The sequence below is a fragment of the Cavenderia fasciculata genome (assembly GCF_000203815.1).
Source record: "Cavenderia fasciculata unplaced genomic scaffold Scf_Dfasci-G-o-33e01.r1-3, whole genome shotgun sequence".
Classification (NCBI taxonomy): domain Eukaryota; phylum Evosea; class Eumycetozoa; order Acytosteliales; family Cavenderiaceae; genus Cavenderia; species Cavenderia fasciculata.
The window spans coordinates 547,586-568,989 of NW_004457734.1; the positions used below are offsets into that span (position 1 = coordinate 547,586).

General features: G+C 32.8%; 9 protein-coding genes across 9 annotated transcripts; 5 read left to right on the forward strand and 4 right to left on the reverse strand.

Annotated features, from left to right (window-relative positions):
* Positions 1-117: 117 nt before the first annotated feature.
* DFA_04439 (uncharacterized protein) lies at positions 118-5,085 on the reverse strand (the record flags this gene model as incomplete). The annotated part of the gene is made up of 11 exons (XM_004360115.1): positions 118-420; positions 532-850; positions 937-986; positions 1,071-1,792; positions 1,857-1,878; positions 2,085-2,219; positions 2,349-3,098; positions 3,191-3,274; positions 3,367-3,405; positions 3,486-4,125; positions 4,301-5,085. 11 exons carry the CDS (start codon positions 5,083-5,085, stop codon positions 118-120), a joined length of 3,849 nt encoding a protein of 1,282 aa, XP_004360172.1.
* Positions 5,086-5,171: 86 nt separating this feature from the next.
* DFA_04440 (uncharacterized protein) lies at positions 5,172-8,557 on the reverse strand (the record flags this gene model as incomplete). Its single annotated transcript, XM_004360116.1, has 10 exons — positions 5,172-5,539; positions 5,611-5,988; positions 6,206-6,432; positions 6,513-6,645; positions 6,724-6,974; positions 7,056-7,184; positions 7,898-7,933; positions 8,016-8,183; positions 8,243-8,360; positions 8,542-8,557. 10 exons carry the CDS (start codon positions 8,555-8,557, stop codon positions 5,172-5,174), a joined length of 1,824 nt encoding a protein of 607 aa, XP_004360173.1.
* A 283-nt stretch (positions 8,558-8,840) lies between these two features.
* DFA_04441 (uncharacterized protein) lies at positions 8,841-9,952 on the forward strand (the record flags this gene model as incomplete). Its single annotated transcript, XM_004360117.1, has 4 exons — positions 8,841-8,901; positions 9,342-9,374; positions 9,638-9,783; positions 9,911-9,952. The coding sequence occupies 4 exons, from the start codon at positions 8,841-8,843 to the stop codon at positions 9,950-9,952; spliced, it is 282 nt and encodes a 93-aa protein (XP_004360174.1).
* A 67-nt stretch (positions 9,953-10,019) lies between these two features.
* Positions 10,020-10,892, reverse strand: DFA_04442 (uncharacterized protein; the record flags this gene model as incomplete). The annotated part of the gene is made up of 2 exons (XM_004360118.1): positions 10,020-10,478; positions 10,548-10,892. 2 exons carry the CDS (start codon positions 10,890-10,892, stop codon positions 10,020-10,022), a joined length of 804 nt encoding a protein of 267 aa, XP_004360175.1.
* Positions 10,893-11,124: 232 nt separating this feature from the next.
* Positions 11,125-13,671, reverse strand: DFA_04443 (uncharacterized protein; the record flags this gene model as incomplete). Its single annotated transcript, XM_004360119.1, has 1 exon — positions 11,125-13,671. The coding sequence occupies one exon, from the start codon at positions 13,669-13,671 to the stop codon at positions 11,125-11,127; it is 2,547 nt and encodes an 848-aa protein (XP_004360176.1).
* A 416-nt stretch (positions 13,672-14,087) lies between these two features.
* Positions 14,088-14,556, forward strand: DFA_04444 (uncharacterized protein; the record flags this gene model as incomplete). Its single annotated transcript, XM_004360120.1, has 3 exons — positions 14,088-14,090; positions 14,224-14,254; positions 14,288-14,556. The coding sequence occupies 3 exons, from the start codon at positions 14,088-14,090 to the stop codon at positions 14,554-14,556; spliced, it is 303 nt and encodes a 100-aa protein (XP_004360177.1).
* Positions 14,557-14,934: 378 nt separating this feature from the next.
* DFA_04445 (uncharacterized protein) lies at positions 14,935-15,096 on the forward strand (the record flags this gene model as incomplete). Its single annotated transcript, XM_004360121.1, has 1 exon — positions 14,935-15,096. The coding sequence occupies one exon, from the start codon at positions 14,935-14,937 to the stop codon at positions 15,094-15,096; it is 162 nt and encodes a 53-aa protein (XP_004360178.1).
* A 957-nt stretch (positions 15,097-16,053) lies between these two features.
* Positions 16,054-17,397, forward strand: corA (actin binding protein; the record flags this gene model as incomplete). Its single annotated transcript, XM_004360122.1, has 1 exon — positions 16,054-17,397. The coding sequence occupies one exon, from the start codon at positions 16,054-16,056 to the stop codon at positions 17,395-17,397; it is 1,344 nt and encodes a 447-aa protein (XP_004360179.1).
* Positions 17,398-17,530: 133 nt separating this feature from the next.
* On the forward strand, positions 17,531-21,392 carry DFA_04447 (uncharacterized protein; the record flags this gene model as incomplete). The annotated part of the gene is made up of 4 exons (XM_004360123.1): positions 17,531-17,587; positions 17,610-17,661; positions 17,752-19,340; positions 19,833-21,392. The coding sequence occupies 4 exons, from the start codon at positions 17,531-17,533 to the stop codon at positions 21,390-21,392; spliced, it is 3,258 nt and encodes a 1,085-aa protein (XP_004360180.1).
* Between the last annotated feature and the right edge of the window lie 12 nt (positions 21,393-21,404).

Consider the following 21,404-nt stretch of genomic DNA (forward strand, 5'->3'; position numbering starts at 1 on the left):
ATATCTAAAAGCTTAGATATGATGGATTTTTATTTTATTTTTTTTATTAAATAATAATAATTATTCATACCAGTCATCTTTTTTTCTTTCATTTCTATGTTCTTGTTATTATTATATTTATTTATTCATTTCTATCAGCAGATGTAAATGATTCTCGAGTAGATGAATGATTTCAAAATGGTCGTCCATGGCATTCAAATGTTGTATGACACTTTGAATGGGTTCTATATCTGTGAATTGTGGGAGCATCAACTTGACAATATCATAGTGTCCTTTCATTGATGCAGTGTGTAGTAGTTCTTCATCACATTTCTCATTTCTGACATTGATTAGAAATGATGCTATTTCCAGTAATCCTTTTTCGCAAACAGACTTAATACCTGCTCTACTACATCCTTCACTTCGATTAAAATGTAAATACTAATAATAAAATAGAACAATAAATAAATCAATAAACAGGGTTTGATCCAAATCAATAATTAATAAATAATGTGATTTTTGTTTGTTTTTTTTGTTTTATATACTACATACTTGGACAATTTCAATGTGACCATTTCGAGCAGCCAGATCCATAGCATAGGTAGTTGCACCTTCACTACGATGCTCGGAAAGGTATCTAACAATTTCAATGTGGCCGTTTTGAGCAGCCCAATCCAAAGCGTCGGTAGTTGCACCTTCACTACGATGCTCTGAAAGGTATCTAACAATTTCAATGTGGCCATTTTGAGCAGCCCAATCCAAAGCGTCGGTAGTTTCACCTTCACTACGATGCTCTGAAAGGTATTTAACAATTTCAATGTGACCATTTCCAGCGGCACCATCCATAGCCCATTTTGTTGCACCTTCAGTTCTATTAAAATGAAGAAACTGTATATGTTATTTTTGAAAAAGATAGGATACATATTGTTAATATTGACAAATTTGTTATAATATTACATACTACTTACCTTTACAATATCTAAATGGCCATGTCTTGCAGCTTCATCCTACAATTGATCGTTGATAAGAGAGAGAGAGAATTAATTAAATATTTCTTGTTATGTCTTTTTTAATTTAATATGATTGCTTACCATCGCTTCTTTTGTGCCTCCACCTTCAGTTCTATTCTCATGTAGATACTTTACAATGTCAATGAACCCCCTACTAGAAGCAATGACAATTGCTTGGTAGTAACTCTTTATAATACTTTTCTTGATCAACTTGACTGATGAAAGAAAACCATTTGTGCAAGCCACATCCATTGCACTGATGAGAAAATGATCTTTGTCCTCATCGACTTGACATCTATTGATTAGATTCTCCAATATCTCTTGATTTCTTAGTACATTGATATTTCCTGTCAAGTACACCCAATCAATGTCATCTTGACACCATTCCAATAGATGATTGAGTGTATCCAATGTTGCATTCGGATGAAGACAGTATTGAGTGATCACTCTTTTTCTTCTTTTGATTTGGACCTGATCTCTGTCGTTACTACTACTACTACAATCATCTTTTGGTAGATAATGACAAACAAACTCCCAAGGCATCGCAAACTTTGATATCATTCCAAAAAGAGGTAGTTTGATGATATCTCTACCAACTAATGATCGTTGTCTAACACCACCACTACCATCATATCGACCACTTTCATCGTCATCATCATCAGTTTCATATATACTACTTTTGTATTCTTTTGGATACAATAGATTTGATATCACACCTACATGATTGAATATCAATTGTCTAATGTATTGAGCTCTAAAGATAGAATGAAATGTGGTTGAAGTAGTAGTCATTATTATTATTACTATTTGTAAAAAAAAAATAATAATAATGAATAATAAAAATGATAGTGTAACTATTATTCATACCGGTCATCTTTTTTCTTTCATTCTAAAATTTAAAGTATGTTCTTGTAATTATTATATTTATTTATTCATTTCTATCAGAAGATGTTTTAAATGATTCTCGAGTAGTTGGATGATTTCAAAATGGTCGTCCATGGAATTCAAAAGTTGTAGAACACTTTGAATGGATTCTATATCTGTGAATTGTGGGAGTATCAACTTGACAATATCATAGTGTCCTTTCATTGATACATTTTGTAGTAGTTCTTGATTACATTTCTCATTTCTGACATTGACCAAGAAAGATGCCACTTCTAGATGTCCTCCTTCACAAGCAGACTGAATAGCTTTGCTAGTACATCCTTCACTTCCATTAAAATGTAAGTACTAATAATAATAATAATAATAAATAATAATAATAATAGTTTTTAGTAGGTAGAGTAAGCAACATAAAGAATGAATATAAATAATTAATTAAATTAATTTTGAAGATTGTTACTAGTTTTTTTTACATACTTTAACAATTTCAATGTGACCGTTTCCAGCAGCCCAATCCATAGCATCGGTTGTTGCACCTTCACTACGATGCTCTTGAAGGTATTTTACCATTTCAATGTGTCCTTTTCGAGCTGCCTGATCCATAGCTTCCTTTGATGCACCTTCAGTACGATGCTCTGAAAGGAATTTGACAATTTCAATGTGACCGTTTCGAGCAGCCCGATCCATAGCATCAGTTGTTGCACCTTCACTACGATTGAAATGAAGATACTTTACCATTTCAATGTGTCCGTTTTGAGCAGCCCTATCAAGAGCATCGACAGCACCTTCAGTTCTGTTGAAATGAAGATACTTTACCATTTCAATGTGACCTCTTCCAGCTGCATTATCCATAGCCATTGTAGTTGCACCTTCAGTACGATGTTCAGAAAGGTATTTTACAGTTTCAGTGTAGCCAAGTAAAGCTGCCAAATCCATAGCCCATGTAGTTACACCCTCTGTACGGTGCTCTTGAAGATACTTTACCACTTCAATGTGTCCATTTTGAGCAGCCCAATCCATAGCATTAATTGTTGCACCTTCACTTCGATGCTCTTGAAGGTACTTTACAATTTCAATGTGACCTCTTCCAGCTGCCATATCCATAGCATAGGTTGCATCTTCAGTACGACACTCTGAAAGGAACTTTACAACATCAATGTGACCATTTCCAGATGCATTACACACTGCAGCTCGAGTACATCCTTCTTGACGATGTTCATGTAAGAACTAAAGTTAATTAAATGTGTGATGATTAATGGTGGGCTGTTAATAATAATAATTATTACTGATAAAATAACATTCAATGGATGTTTACATACTTTAACAATTTCAATGTGACCATTTCCAGCTGCATTATTCATAGCATAGGTTGTTGCCCCTTCAGTTCGATTAAAATGAAGATACTATTATTCAAAGTTGAAAAAAGAAACAATTAATTGTTAATATTGAATGATGATAGATTGATTGTTAATATTATAAACCAACTACTACTTACCTTTACAACTTCTAAATGACCATTCTGTGCTGCTTCATCCTATAATAATTAAAGAGAGAAAGAGAGAATTAATCAAATTATTTCTCTTTTTTAATTAATATTCAAATTTGCTTGCTTACCATTGCCTTTGTACTACAACCTTCATCTTTTGTGCCTCCACCTTCAGCTCCATTCTCGTGTAAATACTTTACAATGTCAATGAATCCGTTACTAGAGGCAATGCCAATTGCTTCATAATAACTCTTTACAATAATTTTCTTGATCAACTTGATTGATGAAAGATAGCCGTATGTGCATGCCACATCCATTGCACAAATGAGAAAGTCATCCTTGTCTCGATCAACTTGACATCTCTTGATTAGATATTCCAATATTTCTTGATTTCTTATTTGTTGGTTGTTGCTGTTTTTGTTGTTGTTGTATCCTTTCAAGTACTCCCAATCAAACCCAACATCATCATTTGACCATTCCACTAGACGCTTGAGTGTATCCAATGTTGCATTGGGATGACAGCAGTATTGAGTGATCACTCTTTTTCTTCTTTTGAGTAGTATTTCAGTACAATCCGATGGTAGATAATGTCTAACAAAGTGCCAAGGCAGCCCATACTTTGATATCATTCCAAGGAAGGGTAATTTGATGATATCTCTTCCTTTTAATGATAGTCGTTGTCTACCACTACTACTTTTATCTTTTGGATACAATCGATTTGATATCACACCTACATGATTGAATATCAATTGTCTAATATATGTAGACCTAAACACAGAATGAAAGGTGGTTGTAGTTGGGGTATTCATTATGAATAATAGCTCAGATAAATTTTTGTGGCCCTTATAAATATGGACCAAAAAAAGAGCTGAATAATATTAATATTAATATATTTCTATTTATTTGTTTAGATATCTTGCATTTTATTTATTCTATAGATTACATGTTTGACAATTTCTGTTGCATATTCTTATTGTATCTTTTAGTAACTCTTTTCTTTTTAATCAAGATTACTGATGCTACTGCAATGGCAACAGCACCAAATACTCCGACAACAACACCAACAATGATTCTCCATGTGTTTGATTTACTGTCACATCCACTTTCAGCACTCTTGTCGATCAATAATGGTGTGAAATCCGGATCGAGTGCACACGATTGACATTGTGGCATACTAATTCCAATGAGTACGGTTGATTGATCAGATGATGATGATGATTCAGCCGTTTTGTTGATGATTGATGTTTTAGAGAATGTTGGTCTGCCATCTGATAATACATAATCGATAAATCTACCTGTGAATTGAATGTTATCTTTGACTACACGAAGATATTGAATGTTGTTGGATAGTTGATCGTATGTCAATGTATCAATATTAACATCTTGACAATCAAATTCAATTGATTGATCATTGTTGATGGTTGTTTTGAATATAACTCTGAGTGTTGTCAAGAATGTTGAGAATGTCCAATCGCTGATGTTGACCGATAGTTTGATTGAATTGGAATCAATGTGGATCACTTGATTTCCAAAATGAATATCTCTTGGTTGTTGTGAGAATGATATCGTTGCAATTACTTGTGCTGCTGTTGTGTCACTGTTGTTGAGTTGATAGTTGACTGTTGTTGTTTGTGTTTGATTATTAACAGTTAATGTTGAATTCCAATTGTTGGTCAGTAGTTCATTGACGATATTATCGTCACTGTCTATTTCTTGAATGGCAATCATTTCAAATTGGAAATCAATTCCATCGATATCAAATGATGTTGTTGGTGATGTGTATTGGGTGTGTAGATGGTTTTTTTTCAACATTTTCAATGAAATATATCAGTGTCACATTTACATTTCCCATTGATACATTGACCGTGACCATAACAATTAAATGGACACGTTAATTCATTACTATCTGATCCTGATCCACTTGATCGATGATGGAAATAAATCCAATTATTTCCATTATTTGTTGAATTATCGACAGTCAATCTAACCAATGCTAAACCATCACTTGGGTCACTGACCAATGTACAATTAATCAATGATTGTGATTTTGATGTAACTTGGCAATCTGTATCGTTCAATTTGATTGATACAATAGTTTGATTGTATGGTCCGAAATCACCATAAATGCTAATTAATTTTCTATTATTTAAATCATATGATCCTGATGCAAAAGTAGGGTATTCTAAAAATAATAATAATAATAGTAATTAATATCTTTGAGATTTCTTTTTTTTAATTTTCTATAATACATACTGCCTAAACATTTATCAGAATAATAACCAGTATCACAAACACAAACTCCATATTGATCACAAATTCCATGACCCGAACAACCAGTAGTATTACATAAACTTTCGAGTGAAGATAAATTTGCAAATATTGGAGTTGACCAAAACCCATTGACATTTATGGTAATATTTGTCAAACCTATACCTGACCAATATTTTGTTTGGTTGCATTCTACAACCCCTGAGCTGATATTAAAAACTGTGCAAATAGATGGGTCACCATTGAAATACACGGCCACCGATCTACCAGATCCTAATCCAAAATATCCAGTAAAAGAATAATTTGAACCAACCTTTATAATATTATCCCAAGAAACCAAGGTTTCATTTGATGGATAAAATGCTAATATTAAAAAATAAATAATAATAATATTAATAAAATAATAATAAATCATTGTATGATTTCCTGAAAAGATAGTTACCAGCAACTTCTACATATAAGCTTTGTGAAAAATATCCATTGGATATGGAAAGGCTGACATTATCACTTCTTTTGAATGTTAATCCAGTGGTGTTACATTGAAAGTAGGCCTGAGGGATAATTGAGCCGTCTACAATACAATCAACTCGACCATTAATTTTAAAAGTATGAGGAATATATGCATTGAAATTATAAACAAAGGCCCTAAATTGAACGACACCTGTTGGCAATTGTCTGTACAAAAGTGATTCCATTTCAATTGCAACTTCCACAACGGTGAAATTGTACGTGTACGATGGGTACATACTATCCAATGTAAGTGCTACGGTTCTTGGTGGTCCAACTTCTCTTAATCCATCAAAGAAACTAAATCAAAAAAAAAAACAAAAAAAGGTAAGTTTTTTTTTAAACCATCTCATTCATATATGTTGATATGAAGAACTTACCTCAAATGTTTGTTTGAAATTAATGGGCGAAGCAAGTATCTATTATCAACATTATTTCCATATCCAATGTTTTCTCCAGTGATGTTGCCTGATCCTTTTACTGTATAAATCATGGTCGAATCCAAAACAATATCTATCATAATGAAAATGAATAGATTAATATTATTAATTAACCATATATATATATATATTTGATAATGTGTGAACATACTGCATTGAAAATCGGGATCGGGGATAATATCGATTTGAACCGCTATAGTATTCAATCGATAACAAAGGAAGCAGTCTGGTACACTTGTAATACTAGGACATCCTCTGATACGCAATTTGTTGGAACAAAATGATTGTGGTACCGAGGTTGATGTAATTAAAGGATTGTTTGAAATATCAAACAAAATATTATTTGTATTTTGAAATATATTCCATGGAATGGCACCTTGTAACTTGTTGTTTGGGAATTCACTTTTTTCAAAAAGTGGGTGATTATTTGTTTTAAATGTTAATATTCAATTTGTCAATTATAAGATTTGATCGTATACATACTAGGATGAAACCGACTGTGGAACATTTGGGAATGTGGTTAGGTCTCCGTTTCGTGATTTAATTGATTCGAGTGTATCGGGATACACTGAGAGTGGGAACTCTGTAAACGATGAAGTAACTATGAATGCCCTATAACATGATGTTGGTTAGAATTGATTAATTTAATACTATAAATACCAGACCAAACCAGACTGACTGTCAGGTCACATCTATACTCAGAGTATACATACAATGTTTGTAAATTTATAAAACTAGTCAGTGGAGTTGCAAGATTGACATTAAGTTGAAACGATGATATCGTCCTATTTTTTTTTTGTAAAGAAATAATTAGCACCAACAAACTAACTAATTAAAAGAGGTTATGGGTTTCTGTTTATACGTACAATGAATTGAGGGATTGAGGTGATGAGAAGGATAGATTTGCTTTGCTTTCCAGTGTTGCTAAATAACTTTTTGAAATCAATTGATTGGAGTAAGAAAAAGTGAACGATCGTTTGTTTCGCTTGTTTTGTTATGATATTTACAAAATGGATACCGGTGTGTTTATATAGGCGTCCAAAACAACATTGGGATCCTCTTGGATGGGATACAAGGTAAGTTCATATAACTTTGGGAACGATGCCGTCGTAAACAACAACGAGTCAGAGGATGGTACATTGATGGTAAGGTAGAGCTTCTCCAAGTTGGGATGTACAGCTGTGTTGGCATCGATCAATACCCTTCCGATTACGTAAAACACGACAGATTGAATGGCTGGACCAAAATTAAACACCAGGTCTTGTCGAATCACACAACCATCTAGATGTAAGGTTGTTAACAATGGGAGACCCGTTCCAATAAACGTAGGAATCCTTGTAACTGACCCATCATTAATGATACTATATAAATTAAATTAAATTAAATTAAAAATGAATCAATCATTTCACATCCACCGTCTCTCTTAATTATCTTCAAACTTACTCTATGACTTTAAGAGCAACCGAAGTACCAATGTAATCTAGAATATTGAAAGAGGGTGTCTTTAACATTTCCACTCTTATCCTTAACTCGACCAACTCGGGAAATACAAACTCTGTTTGTAAAGGAGGTAATGCTCCAGTTGTTGTTGTCGGGTATCCATCAAGGTTACTAATAAACAAAGAAATAGTCAACAAACATAAAGTATATTTCGATCTTAATACACTTACATTTTTATGATATGATCATTAGTCGGTGAACATGTAAAGTACCCTGAACTACAAATAGCAGCTTCATTTTCTTGAATCGTACTACCGTATTGTCGAATGATCCATATTGCAGAGTTTACTATTATCTAGTATATATATATATATATATATATATATATATATATATATATATATATATATATATATATATATATATATATATATATATATATATATATATATATATATATATATATATATATATAGAGAATTAGAATGATTATATATTTATATATATATATTTTGTAATATTTATTTACACTCTTGAACTGACATAATCTGACACTCTCTTTGTACCACCAAGTAACACAAAAAAAGAATTAAAATTCGAAAAAAATCTCTGTCCTGTTTCATTTATATCACCGTCTGATTAATATATCTGTTTGTCTATCTATATATCTATCTATCTGTCTATGTGTATGTCTATACATCGTCTATAAAATTACTTATTGACGTGGATCGACAAGAGAAGATGATCAGGCTCTCGTTTGCAGATCTCAGGGATGATATCATGTTTATTTAGATTTTTACAAATATCTACAGACTTTCGACAAGTCATATGACCGTTACCGTTACCAGACCAACAGCTGAAATATCTTATGATGATGGTGTCACTAGGTGTTAGTGATTATTATGAACAAAACAATACTGCCTTTATTTAAAGATTATATAATATTTAAATATTTATTATAAAAATATTTCTTGATGAGCGGTTTCCGTAATTGATGTACCAGTTCTGTCCAATGAATGAATCGATTTCTTGGTTCATTGATATCAATTTGAGACTAATTATTTATAATGATATCATTATTATTTAATGTAAAACATACCTTTAACTTGATACATCTCTAAGTTGACCAAGAATCTTTTATAGAAAATTCTTCTCTGATTGATCTTGTTGTACATTTATTACATGATGCTTTTTGATGAATAAAGATGTAAAAGTTTTTGTTTATGTTTTAGTTTTTAATTTATTTAGATATTAATAAATATAATATTTATTTATTCTCTTTGCTACTATTAACTTTTCTCTTATCTCAAAAGGTATAAGTGTATTAAGGTACAACGGGAACATCAACCTACAGACACAAATGTAAGCAATCATTCAACAAAATCAAACATTCAGCCAATTCTCAATACAATATCAAAGAAAAGCTCCTGGATGCTACTGACAAATGCACACACGATCCAAAGTGTTTGACGGACTTGGAATCGTCAAGAAGAAAGTACAAATCCCAAGACAGAAGGCCCGTCAATTCACGAATTAATGTTATCATTACCGATAGTCTCCGTATGTGCAGAGATCACAAGAAGTTGATATAATACACCTACTCTTCTAGTTTAATAAGATTCTAGGTACTATCATAGGAAAGATCTGTTCTGATTATGTTGTTGACACTATCGTCTTATCAAAAGATTTCAATACAGCGACAATGAATACGAGTAGTCTCGAATGGATGAAAAATGATCAGTATTGTTTTTATTACTGTCTCTATTTCTTTGTAATGATCAATAATTATCATTTTTCATCCAAGACGCGTAGTAGATAGATATCTTTCTTGACCAACTCTGGGTAAGTATAAATAACCAATTTGAACAAAGTAACATTATTAACCCTTTTATTTCTAGTTTCTGGTATTCTCTCTGATCGATCAATCAACACAACAATAACAAATATCATTGTCATAGCTGATGATAAACATAACATGTTAATATATATATAATGAATTATAATTAATTAATGACCAATAGGAAGGTCTTTCATTTGGATAGAGATTGGGATTTCTTTGGATACAGATATTTTTGTAGTATCGATAGAGACACTACCACCATTGTTACCTGTAGCAACCACCTTGTTATTATTCGAATTTAAACAAATTTGAGGTAATTGGAAACGACTTGGTGTTGGATAATTTTTGTAATTGTAATAGTCGGTGGTCATGTATCCTGGATTGGATGCATTTGCGTTTTTGACATGTGCAGACACTACAACACAATGTTTGTAGTCATAGTACACTGTTTGATTGGTCAATGGACCAGAGTAGGATGGATCAATGCCAATTTCAAGTACTTTAAATTGACCTAGTTTAGTTTCTCTTGTCCATTGCGAAACATTCTTTGGATACCCAGTAGGAATATCATAAAATAATGGTAATGCATAACAATTACCTTCTCCATCCAACATATATGTAGTTTTCTATAAAACCAAATCAATTAATATTAATACTTTAAATCTTTTTTAAAAAACTATTATGATTTCATTTACATTTGATTGAAAACTCCATAAACTACCAGTTACAGGACCAATTTGAGTATACATAATATAATCTACTCTTTCACGTTGAGTGGTAAAATCTACAGATATGTTGGCGTGTTCGTAGAATGTCATTGCTGTCATTTCATTGTTTGGTCCTGTTGGAAGATAACTATTCCATGCATTCACTAAATATGATGCAGTGTATCCTTTAAATGATTGTTTTAAACAGTTTTTATGATGTTTGTTATTGATTTCTTTGTTGTTGTTGATAGTATCATCATCATCATCATCTGTTAATGAATTTGATGATACCAAAATTAAAATTGTAAACAAAATGATTAATATTTGTTTCATTGATTGTTGTTATTCTTTCGTTTAGTTTGAATCTAATTAATTAATTAAAAAAGATATTTTAATATTGTTGTTGAATCAATCTATTTAAAGTAGCTGAAAGTCCAATCGTAATAATTATGCTACCACACCAACACAACACTGGTTTGTGTTTATTTCAAAAAAAACAAAACTAATCAACACCTCATCAATCGACCTAATTAATGTACAACTTTATTTAATTATAATATTATTATTATTTTGTTGTTCTTTTTAAAAAGATTAAAGAAGTATTTTTAGATTTACCCATTTTAGAACCAATGATTTGTAAATCTAGGTGATTTGCCAATGCCATCAATTCTTCAAACCTAGATATTCGAGCGTGTGGCAATTGTACTCTAATATCTAGATCTAATCTATCCATTTTAAGAATACTAGACAATAATTCAAATAGCAGTGGGAATGGATGTTTTTTGGCTTGGTCAATAGTCATGATAATAGTCGTACGTGTGATTGTTGATTTAAGTTTAATTTGTTGGATGGGGAATTGAATTTGTTGAATATTTGGAAATTGTGTAACGAGCGATGATACGTCATCCATCATTGTCGATGTGATTTGCCGTCTAAACGATGGTGACAATTGATCGTACCATTGATCATTTGAAAGGATTAATTTTCTTAGTCCTTTTAATTGTTCGAGTGGCTCTGCATTGAATTCTGATCGACCCCATCCAATTACCGTCAGATTTGTAAGAGATTGACATTTTGAAATGAGAACAGTGTCAATTGGACTCTCTCTAAAATATGCATTTCTTGACAAGACAAGACTCGATAGATTGGGAAAACGATCCAACACGTATACTCCCAATGCTGATGAATCAGTAATCTCTAGGTGTAGTTTGGTAACAGTTTTTAAATGCTCTGTAATCTCCATATCCAACAAACTATTTGTAATCGATACCGACCTAATACACTTGAATGCCAAACTGCATGGATTCCGCTGTCTCTTGATAATGTCATCCAAGGTTAATCTGGACAAGTCAAAAGACATGAATAAACGGTTGGCTATAAAACTCCAAATATCCTTGTTGATGAGTGATAATTGTAATCTTGAATGATTCATCATTTCTTTATCGACCGTGAGTGGTTGGTACGGTGTCACACTCGAGAAATGAACTGGACAATTTTCTTTAATCTTACAATATTGATCGATCAATATTTGATTATTAAATAATCCATGTTGTTCCTTGTCCCATCTATTCTTCCAATTTTGATCAACCATACAAGTACAAAATTCTCTTGATTTCCAAACCATCATTATTATTTTATATAATATTATATTTGGTAAAATAATTATATTATTATAAATATTATTATTAATTTGATTATTAATTTGATTATTTTGATTATTATTTTGATTAACATGATTTTGATTAATTTGATTTTGACTTTGATTTGTTTGATTACTTTTAATAAATTTAATTTTGTTTCTTTTTTTTTTTATAGATGATATTGAACCTTTATAGATATAACCCATTTGATTCATTTTAATTATATCATTATCATAAATTACATTATCTGTATAAATTTTAATCGTTGATAAATTTGTTGCCTGGTAATTATAATCTAATATTTTGCTGAGCGAATCTAAAAACATAACATTGATGGTAATGGATTTATAATTTTTTGATAGTACAAAATCTTTTCTTATCCATTGTTTGGTTTTGATTTTGTTGGCTGGTGAAGTTGGCAGATGACCCTTGGCTTTTTTCACATTTATATGTCGTAGACGTGGGAAATCACCTTGAACCAGCTCTGCCGAATCTTTTGTATAGGTGATACCAACCAACCGCCGTTTAATATCACCATGTAAACTATTCCAATTAAAGTCTAGTTTATAGGGTACATAGATCTTGGTTGGATGACATTTCAATGGATTCAATTCTTTTAAAAATCTTTCAACCCTTTGATGTTGAGGGAAATTTACAAAGTCGACAGTTGTTAGGTGTTTTAGTTGACTGATCCATTGAGACATGGTAGGTTCCAAGTTACACCTGACAGTCAGTTTGGAAAGATATGGTATCTGTGAAATCACTAAGTTGATCGTACTTTCACGTCCACCATCCACTATCAATTCATTGGCATGTTGTAATATTGAAAGATGAGAGGTGATTGATTTGTCAATGTTTCCAACACCACCACCACCAAATTCAAAATGATTGATAGTAATAATGGAAGGTCTCTTTGATAGACCGTATTTTAAATTATAAACTCTCCACAAATCCAAATAAAATACAATGTCAGAAGAGTATATATATTCGCGTGACACTAGTGCAAACATTTTCCTAGAGACCAATGCAAGAGACAGTCTCCACCCCATACCAATCGACTTGCCTCTTGCCAAATGTCCACCACCACCAGTTAGCTGTAACCGTGTGAATATAAATGCTGGTACATTGCCCTTGTCGTGGTAGTAACGATGAAGAGAACACATGTCATCTCTCTTTAGTGCCCAGTGTTGGAGCATTGGTTGCATGGTCAGTGCCGAGTAATACATTGAGCCGGTGGCCAATGACCTCGATTGTAAAAACATATCTTTCATCTCTTTATGATGTATACATGTACACACATTGTACCCAATAAATGCAAGTCTAATGATCTTTTCAATGATTGGCCATGGTAAACTAAGAGTTAAATCTAACTCCTCCGTCTCCTCATCTTGGTCATCATCATTACTATTATTATTATTACTACTATTATCTTGTCCTTTTAAATAATTTACAAAGTTTTGAAACATATACATTTATATATCTATATATTATATAATATTTGTTTGTTAACAAATATAAATATATAACTTTGAGGAAGTAGTCTGTGTATTCTCTCTTTCTACTCTCTCTCTACCCAAATTTTATTTTTCGAATTTTTTTGATTTTTTTTTTTTGTGATCATGCGACAGTCCTTGCTCATTGATCAAACAAGTCATACACATCATAGTTGTATTATTATATTAATCAGTATCATCATAATATATATATTAAAAGTAAGGATCTCTATATGGAATGACACAACACACACACAAGGACAAGATAGAATAGAAAAAGACGACGATTAGAGAGACAATCGTGATCGGTTGCAACACACGACACAACCACACACCATCTATAGTGCAGATGATGATGAATCGTTGTATACTACTACTATTATCAACATATTAAAATGGTTAGAATACAAATAGTCATACAGCAGCAGACAACATACGTAGAAAGAACAAGAGGAATGAAATCAACAACAAAACAATAACACCTCGATCAAGGTGTTTGTTTGATGAAAAAACAACAATATTAGATTATAGATACAGATGAAAGGAACAAGATTACTCATTTGTATATCTTTTTTTATTTATGTATTGTTTGTAGTGAGCCAACAATTACCAAACTTTTTCGAATTTGGATGCAATGTCGTCAAGTATTTAAGATCAAGATACACCTCTGAGATTATCAAGGCTGACTTTGCTCAATTTGTCCAAAAGGCCAAGCAACCAGCTGCCATCACCACCTCTGATGCCAAGCGTGTCGGTGTCACTGCCCTCACCATGACTGGTATCTTCTTTGCCGGTGAAGTCTTTGGAAAGAACTCGATCGCTGGTTACTGGCCAGGTTATGATATTGATGTCAAGAAGATCTAAACTATAGATCTATGATTTTTTTGTCACATTAATATTCGAAAATAATAAATAATAATAATATAATAATAGTATATGTTTAATAATAATAAATTACAACAGCTGCAACAGAACTATTCTATTTTAAATAGAAACAAACAAACAATATTGTTTAATTATTATGAATCATCAATCCTTCTGGGATACCCCAGATCATGGCATTGCAATCTTCAAGAGACTGGACATACCAAACAAGACTGGATTTTTGAGACCTGCAAATTTTATTTAATAAGCCATCAACCAATTGCAAACAAGGCAGCATTGATCCTCTCAACTACGATCAACCATCCAATAATATCATTGGTTTCTTATTATGCATCACCTTTATTTTCAATCAAAACCATGGATATCAACTCTGCTGCAAGGACCCTCACAACTCTCGAGTCTGTCCCTGTTCATACAAATCGATTGAACGATAATATCAAACGATGTGTTATGAAAAAATTAATGACCAAGAATCTTTTGTTGTCATCAATCACAGAAACAAAGAGGTTGCATAAATGAGTAATTAATTACTTTTGAAACTAGCTCTTATTGTCGACACAAAACTTGTGACAAAACACGTATAGGTAGAAGTAATAAGTAAATAGATTAGATAGCAATCACATGACTGATGAGAGAAAGTATGGGATCAGGTTGAGTAGACTAAGTTAGTCATGATATAATGATAGAGTGATAGATAGATAGATAGATAGAATATAATATAGTATATTGAATGATGATATTTATTATCTATTAAGTCTATTTTATTTTATTAATTAAAGAATAAATTAAAGATATGTGGGCAAGGGATCAATTTAATTTGATGGTTGGTGGCTGGTTCGAGAAAAAAAATCATAGCTATGAGTGAGAGGAGACGATCACCATCTGCGCTGAGAGAAAATAAAATTATTTGAAGCCAACATTGGCTTTCAAAAATGGGTGTTATTTTTTTTTGCAAAATTATCTTTAGCAACAGGCTGAGCTGAGCAAGGAGAGAGAGGAGATGAAAAGTGCTGTTCAGTGGATCATTTTTTAGCTTTATTGTTTTGTATTTTTATTATTACTGTACTATTCTATTTTTTTAAATCAAGTATGTAAAAAGTTACAATAACAGGTTTATGTAGAAGAGACAAGATATAGATAGATAAATACAACAATCATTGTATCGTTTGAAAGAGAGAGATATTTTGTGGAGACGAAAACGAATTGCATTGGAAATTTCTTCTTATTTCTTTTTTTTTTGATGTTGTTGTTGTTGTATTTGTTCGGTTCACCCCCATCACCAACCACCAATATCATCATGATCATATTCCAATGATCATCCCAACACACAAGAAAGAGAAAGAGAAATAGAAATTATTTATTAATCATCAATTTATTCATCTTTTGTACCTCCTCCTCCTACAAAAAAAAATTATTTATATAAATAATTATTTATAGAGTTTTTTTTTAATTATATATATTATTTAAGAAAGAAAAATGTCAAAGGTTGTAAGATCATCAAAGTATCGTCACGTTTTTGGAACTCAAGCCAAGAAGGAAGAATGTTTCCAAAACCTCAAGGTGACTAGATCAGCTTGGGATTCCAACTACATTGCAGCCAATACCAAATACTTTGCTGTCATATGGGAAGCTGGAGGTGGTGGTTCCTTTGCAGTCCTCCCACAAGAGCACTCTGGAAAGAACCCAGCCAACATTCCATTGTTTGCTGGTCACAAAAACCCAGTCTTGGATGTTGCTTTCCATCCATTCAACGAAAATTTGGTGTGTTCAGTCTCTGAAGATTGCAACGTCATGATCTGGGGTATCCCAGAAGGCGGTCTCACTGCCAACATCACCGAGCCACTCCAAACCCTCACCGGTCACAAGCGTAAGGTCGGCACAGCCATTTTCAATCCAGTCGCCAACAACGTCCTCGCCACCTCGTCTGGTGACTTTTCGGTCAAGACCTGGGATGTCGAACAAGGCAGCCAACTCTCTTCAATCGACGGCAAGCACTCTGAGATTATCCTCTCGGTCGAATGGAACTACAACGGTTCGCAAGTCGTCACCACCTGCAAGGACAAGAAGGTCCGTGTCTTTGACCCACGTTCCAACGACGTCTCTGTCGAGGCCGTCTGCCATCAAGGTGTCAAGAACACCCGTGGTATCTTTGTCAAGGACAACATCTTGACCACCGGTTTCTCCAAGACCTCTGAGCGTGAGTTCAAGATCTGGGATCCACGTAACATTGCCGAGCCCATCACCGCCACCGTCGTCGATACCGCCTCTGGTCTCTTGATGCCATTCTACGACCAAGACAACAGCATCCTCTACATGGTCGGCAAGGGTGACGGTAACATCCGTTACTACGAAATGGTCGATGAAGCTCCATACTTCCATTTCCTCTCCGAGTTCAAGTCTGCCACCCCACAACGTGGTGTCTGCTTCCTCCCCAAGAGAGCCCTCAACGTCTCTGAATGCGAAATCGCCCGTGCCCTCAAGGTCACCACCAACGGTGTCGAGCCAATCTCGTTCCGTGCCCCACGTAGATCCGACATCTTCCAAGACGATCTCTTCCCAGACACCTACGCCGGTGAAGCCGTCCTCGAAGCCTCCCAATGGGCTGCTGGCCAAAACGCCGAGCCAAAGACCATGTCCCTCGCCCCAGGTTTCACCCAAAAGAAGGTCGTCCAAGATTTCAAGCCAGTCGTTCAAAAGGTCGAAGGTCCAAAGAACGAAAAGGAATTGCGTGAAGAATACGAAAAGCTCAAGACTCGTGTCGCCTATCTCGAATCTGAAATCGTAAAGAAGGATGCCAAAATCGCTGAACTTACAAAATAAACAAAAATGATAAATAATAATAATAATAATAAATATTTATCAAAAAACACATTTAATTTAATTTAACCTAAAAAAACAAAAACAAACACAAAAAAAAGGTTGAGTATTATTTATTTTACAAAAGAGATAGATAATGGAGTATATATATTATTTGTTCAATCTATTTAAATTCTTTACTGTAACAGAAAAGGTATGTTTATACTATAAGTTAGGTTATGCATGAGATGACTCTAATTGAGCTAATTGTATTAACACATATATCATGTATACATATTATGATCTACCTTTTATTATTGCAGTCAATCAAACCATTTCAAAATACAATTCAAAAACAAATACTATATTATTATTTAGACCCTAAAGATGTAGTCTATGATATGGTGGGACCTATTCATTTCAAACGTAAACTAAGATTGAATCTAGTATCTAAACAATGGTTTGAATGGGTTAGTGAATGGTTATCAACGAATTGTACAATGATAGCATCCTCTGGTAATGTGGTCAACCGTATACTTCATACAGATATGGGAAAAGATAAAATCAAATTAGAAAGATTACATCTAAAGTATCCACCACCACCAATACTAGTTTGGAGGAACGTCAAACATCTTAGACTTGATATTCTAATTTGCTTTTCTCAATCATCTGATACAAACGAAACCTTACAATCATTTATCAAATCAGTGGATACATTTGAAATTGATGATTACAATACTTGTCTACAAGATATTATTGACTCATTTAAAGATGCTAATCTAATTCAAACACTTAAAGAGAGATCTAAATTGCCAGGTAAACAACCAATTAGATTATTAAATCTAATGGAGATTCAATCTGCAAAAGATATATTATCTAAGCATGATATATCACCTTTATTCCAACCTAGTTCTATTCTCATTAAATTTGGGTTTCCCCACTTGGATGCCATGAAATGGCAAGATTTAATGTATATAATGTCAAGATCAACTGTAACAAAGATTACATTCAATTACTGTACATACCTTGATACAGAGGTAGAGACTGCAGGGCTAATCCAAAATGTTGTATTACACTATAACAACAACAGAAACAGAAACAGTAACAATACAGGTAGTTGTACTACCTATACAACTCCATTTGCATCTGTAACTAGTCTACATATCGGTCCCATCAAAACAAACCAACAACAACTATCATTATGGTTAACACCATCGATATTCCCATCACTACAATCACTCTCTGTCCAAGTTAGGAATACTGAAACATTGGCTGCAATAGTTGATCAATCCAAACAATTCTCAAGACTAGAATCATTTGAAAGTCACTTTAATGTATTCATTGGAGATACTGTAGAACGCATAGGATCACTTCTCACCGAGAATCTAGATAAGAAACCAGACTACCAAGACATTGAGCAATCTTGTTTGGAGAGTATTGGTGTTAAAACACTCAAACTTGGACGTACTGGATACTCTATCAATAATCGATTGGATCTATCAAATAATACAATCATCGATACGGTCGAGTTGAAAAATGTATTACAATCGGGCTATCCATTTGAAGTTCCACAATTTAATTATAAGCTACCACCAAATTTAAAAGAATTAGTTTTGGATCATTGTCATCTCTGTGAATTGAATCACATGATGCGCAATTACAATGGACACCAAGATTTAATCATAAAGATAATAGGATTAGCTCCGGTAATGGTACTACAACAAGATGATTTCGATTGGATACAACATAAAGCAGAGATTAGAGAGGTGGTGTTCTTGGGTGGCAACGCTTTTCAAAATAAGGAAAATATTGATGAGCAATCAACTACAATGATTCTCGATCAATTGTATCATAGACATCTAAACAATATCAAACCAATTGAAATGATATTAGGTATTGAAATTGTCAACTCTAAAATAACACCAATTCTATCAACTATCTATCATGCCACAAGACATACCCTTCAAGTAAAATATTAATTATTTAAAATTAATATCTGTATTTCTATTTGTATTAAATTGTAAAATAAAAATAAATGACACATCATACCCAGATATTTAAAGACAGATAGAAAAAAAAGGTATCACTTGAAACAGAACATCAAAAACATAGAAAATATCTGGAACGAAGTGCTCAAAACTTGAAAAGCGGTACGGAAAAAGACATGATGCATTCATTCATTCAAAAAAAGTTAATAATAGTCTTGTCTGTGTGTTACAGAGTAAATAGTATCATCATATGATCAATAAACTATTCAGTAGTATCTTTACAATATCAGATTTCGAGTATAATGATGACAATGACAACAATCATGTGATCAGCCTTCTTCAAAATACAATTCAAAAACAAATACTATATCACTTATTAGATTCTAATAAAGAGGTAATTAATTAATCTGATCTAACAGTTTATAGATTTATCTATAGATTACTTGATACTAATACAAATCTATTACTTAGGGATCAATTAATTTCAAAAGTAAATTAAGATTAAATCTAGTATCTAAACTTTGGTTTGAATGGGTTGGTGAATGGTTATCAAATAGGATGATGATAACATCAGTCAATGATATAAAGAGAATGACTCTACCACCACCTCTAATCCAACATATACTTCATACAGAGATAGGAAAGAGATACTTGAATGATATCATATTGACAGATGCATTCACCTCTTTGTATGATAAAGATCAAGGATATGTTTCATCTGCACAACCACCAAAGGTACCACCACGAATACTAGTTTGGAGGAATATCAAACATCTAATACTATTTGATTCATCTGTTCTAGTCAATATGATGTCAAAGTCACCTGAAATAGTAGATGCTACTAAATCATTTATCAAATCATTGGATGTATTGGATATTGATGATCCCACAAATTCTCTCAAAGATACAATCAATTCATTTAAAAAGGCTAATCTAATTCAAACTCTTCAAGATAGAGCCGGTATGAATGGTAAACACCCAATCAGATTATTAAATCTAATTGATATTCGGTCTGCAAAAGATATATTATCTCCACCAGATATATCACCATTATTCCAACCAACTTCAATAGTCTTTTCATTTAAACAAGATGACAACAATGGACAAGAGATGAAATGGGAGGATTTACAATTTATAATGTCAAGATTGACTGTCAACAAGATCGACATTAATTACTATACAGATAAAGGTGTAGCAAATCGGATTTCAAACCTCATACAAAATGTTGTATCTCATAGCTATAACATCGGCCTAACAACACCTAGCCCATTCACATCAATAACTAGGATAAACTTCTTTTCATTTCAAACAAGTGAAATGATATCATCATGGTTAACACCATCTATATTCCCATCACTACAATCACTTGTCATTAGGATTAAAGATTCTAAAATATTAGAGACCATCATCCAACAAATTAACCAATTTCCAAGAGTCTTGGATTCATTTGAAAATTATTTGAATCTACCCGATGACCAAGACATTGACCAATCATGTTTAGAAGGTATACGTGTTAAAGCTCTAAAGTTTGGTCGTTCTGGGTACTCGGTCAATGACAAATTGGATCTATCAAATAATACAACAATCGACACTATACAATTACAAAATGTAATCGAATATCAAATATACATTCCAAACTTTGATTATCTACTCCCAAGAAATTTGAAACGGTTGACCATGATCAAAGGTCAATGTGGTCAGTTGAATGGTTTGATGAAGGGTCATCATGGTGGAGACCAAGATTTAACCATTCGAATCGTATCACCACTACACACAAAAATACTTCAACAAGATGATTTTGATTGGATTCAACATAAAACAGAGATTAGAGAGTTAAACTTTGTCTTGGGTGATGATGGAATGGATGAAAAATTGACAATAATAATACTCAATCAATTATATCTTCGACACCTAAACAATATCAAACCAATTGAATTGATTACAGGTATCAATATAATCGGCTCTAAAATTACACCAATTCTATCTACTATTTATCTTGCCACAAGACATACCCTTCAAGCCAAATACTGATTAATCCATCAA